Genomic DNA, 3,219 nt, shown 5'->3' with positions numbered 1-3,219 from the left:
TAGTCGTCATCACTTATGTTGTGTTGAGTTAAAGACACAAAGAAAGTAACATCATTAATGTCTGAATGCTGCCATGTGTTTATAGCTTTTACACACTAATTTATCTGTAAACTCATTATTGAAAAGAATTAAACTATCCTTCTGTCTATGAGTCATACTCCCATGACCTGCAATGAGCTCCAAACATGAAACTTGGCACAATAATTTGAATTTGCTTCCTGTGAAAAATGAGCCCAACTGGCCAGAAGATGGTGCTTTAAAAGCAGTTTTGAAATAGGCATGACCCTCATAAGCTAAGTCAGGCCGATTTATGTTTTGACAAATATAGTATGTCAAATATTCCATACAAATGTCAGGGTTAGGGTAAGGATGGCAATTAACATAAAAACAGTAGAATGTATTGAATCACTCCAATTAAAAACATGGTGGCCAGCCACCAACAAAACTATCTTTACAAATGACGAAGCCTAATGAATAACAAAACTGACCAAGGCCAAAACCTAAAGTGCCTTATTTATATATAAGGTTAGATTGAAATGACAATTTTTTGTTGAGGCATTTGTCGCACATGTTGAGGAGGAGCAGCCACAGTGAACAGACTCGGGGCTTTAAGGGGTTTTAAACAAACTGGTTGACCCACCTGAATTTCTTGTTGACACCCTGATGGCTTGTGTTACTCCACAGCTTCTTGACCTCTTGGCTGGTGAACAGTGGCAGTCATTTCAAACACCGGACTCTGACGCTACTATTCATATGCCCAAGCCTCTTTAAAATATCACCCTTCATTCACCTTGTACATTTACCAGCTGCACAACTGAGCATAGAGGGGTTGGTGTGGCGACCCAAACACAGTGAAATGCAGAGTTTCTGAACGTTTGTGGCATTATGTCACAACGTGCTCAATGTTTGCACTGTTTAATTCCACAAAATTCACGACTGGAAAAGCATTTCATCAGACCCTAAGGCTTAGAAACTCTGTCAAACTTGCTTTGAGGAAGCTCAAAATACATCCTCAAAAGTAAAAACAATAGTTTTATATTAATCATCTACAGACCGTAGGCCTACTGTTTACACATATTTTACCCCTTTTTCTTGTTATTTTCTTTCTTGTAAAAGAATACTTGATCACTTCAGTCTTTAGATTGGATTGCTGGACAGTGTGGTTTGTTGGTTAAAGAACAATAATTCCCCGGAATAATGTTAATCCACGATCCAAAATCTTGTTCTGTTTAACACTGAAATCTGAAAGTAGAGGTGACTTGTTTAAATATAACATTGCAGTCCTGGTTGTCAAGACATTGGTCCATGTCTCCTTCAGCTGTCCTATCAGCAATATCGACCTGGTTTTTTAAAATCCGTCCACACCCACATACGATCTGTGGTTTCATGAGTTGTGGTGGCAATGAGTCTGGAGTAAGCACAGCGACTGTACGACACAGGAAAGACGTTGAAAAAACCCCAGTCTGGGGGGTCGGTGGGGGGGATTTCCAGGTGCTGCATGCACAGCCCCAGATACACATCTTCAATGTAAACAGCTTTAACGTGTCTGGATGCCTCCACAAGCTTTTTAGGGAGGTCTAATGATAAAACGTAGCCCAAACCCAAAGCGTAACGTGGGTACTGTGACTGTGAATAAATCTCATGGGGTAAGAACCATTTAGATGTGCGGTCTCTCAGAACTGCAGCTCCTCTTGCCACAAGTCCGGTCATGTAGTTCGTCTTTGGAGCTTTTAGCAACAAATTAATGAGGTTTGGTACATTTAGAAACATGTCTGAATCGATCTTCATGGCGTAGGAGGCGCTTGAGCAGTGTGCGTCCAGCCACTCCAGCATCACCATGGTCTTGATGGTCAGGTTCTTGTAGCAGTCCACAAAGTTGCTCTGGAGCAGGTCGTGATGCTCTTTGCTCTCCTGTAGCAGCTCCTCTTTGATTTTCTCCCCCTCCTTTCCCGGGTGCAGCCCCACCAGGAAAAAGAGGCTCACCACTTTGCCCAGGATCAGAGATTCACTTCCCCACGTGTTGCGGATGATATTGCGGTGATTTAAGTTTTGGGTCGCCACAGGGACCATCAGAACCAGGAAGGGTTTCTGCTGCTCACATTTCTGTGGCTCGTTGATAATGAAGTGATAGTCAGCAGGGTATTCCACCAAGTAGGGTCCAGGGGACACGTAAGGAGCCGGTGTCGGAAGCACCGCCGGAAATTCTGTAGTCAGGTTTGCTGTGGCTCTTGGAAGTACGTTCTCAGTTTGTGGAACTGAGTCGTTGTCGGGTCTGGACCTAGCAGCAGAGGCCGGCGCAGGTGCAGGGGGTCTCTTGATGGGACCATTTAAGTGATCCCACCATTTTGGGACTTTATCCTGAATCCACTGCCTCGGGTTCCAGTCGGTCGACAGGTCCCGCTTGTCTGTCATGTAAAGGAACAAAATCCCGGCAAATAGCAGAATGCAGACAAACCAGTGGCGTCGTGACCAAATACACCATTGCCTGCCTTCTGCCATTTTCCCACCATCCACCACCACCGCTCCCTGGCTGAGAGGGGAGATAAGATAGTGAGACAGGAGTGACAGCAGAGAAGAGATCTGTTATCAGCCGTTTGTTCTGGAAAAATAGCCATGGAAACATTATGCAGAGCATAGGGCAGAGCAGACTGTTTCACAGATAAGTCATTAAAGAATGTCCTGTGAGGTCTTTCTACAACACTGCCTTCCTTCCTCTGCTTCCTCGTTTGGCAGGAGCGCAGCAAATAAAATTTAAAAAAGCTCACGTACCTTTGTTCTCCCTTAAAAAATCCAGTTTCGAACACGGGTTTTCAGCAAAAAATAGTTGCTGTTGCTGTAACTCCACTGAAAAATTAATGCGAGGATTCAGTTGCAGTTAAGTTTGACTCTGACCTGTGTGTGTTGTGTCAAAAAAGTAGCAATCGACAAGTGTTTTTTCCTGGTTGTGACTCCTCATTCCTGCTTCTCTCAGACATACTGAGATCCTGCGATGTAGTGGTCTAGTGAGTTCCTGACTCGATCTAGTAACCATGGCAGTGTGTTCCTTTTTTTTTTACCTGCAGGGAAACCACACCTTTGTTTGCTCCACCCCTTGGTTTGCTAGGTTTTTTTTTTCTTTTTTTCCTCCCTTCAAAGCCAATGAAATGCTGAATTTTCTCCAGAGGCTTTGGGCACCGCTTCTCTTGGCTGAGCTGTTGTGCCTTTATCATGAATAACACC

General features: G+C 44.0%; 1 protein-coding gene across 2 annotated transcripts; it reads right to left on the bottom strand.

The window, feature by feature from the left end:
• Window positions 1-1,114: 1,114 nt before the first annotated feature.
• On the bottom strand, window positions 1,115-3,219 carry LOC146990210 (beta-1,3-galactosyltransferase 1). Of its 2 annotated transcripts, XM_085770562.1 has the most exons (2): window positions 2,770-3,219; window positions 1,115-2,530 (listed from the first exon to the last, which is right to left on the bottom strand). In XM_085770562.1, exon 2 carries the CDS (start codon window positions 2,497-2,499, stop codon window positions 1,327-1,329), a length of 1,173 nt encoding a protein of 390 aa, XP_085626688.1. In that variant the 5' UTR covers window positions 2,500-2,530; window positions 2,770-3,219; the 3' UTR covers window positions 1,115-1,326. The 2 variants fall into 2 exon arrangements, with proteins under 2 accessions (XP_085626688.1, XP_085626680.1); XM_085770554.1 differs by lacking the exon at window positions 2,770-3,219 and having other exon boundaries at window positions 1,199-2,628.

Source organism: Trachurus japonicus, chromosome 3 (genome assembly GCF_045865225.1).
Source record: "Trachurus japonicus isolate A0001 chromosome 3, Traja_1.0".
Taxonomy (NCBI): domain Eukaryota; kingdom Metazoa; phylum Chordata; class Actinopteri; order Carangiformes; family Carangidae; genus Trachurus; species Trachurus japonicus.
The sequence above is the reverse complement of the archived record's forward strand: the minus strand, read 5'-3'. Positions and strand labels throughout refer to the sequence as shown.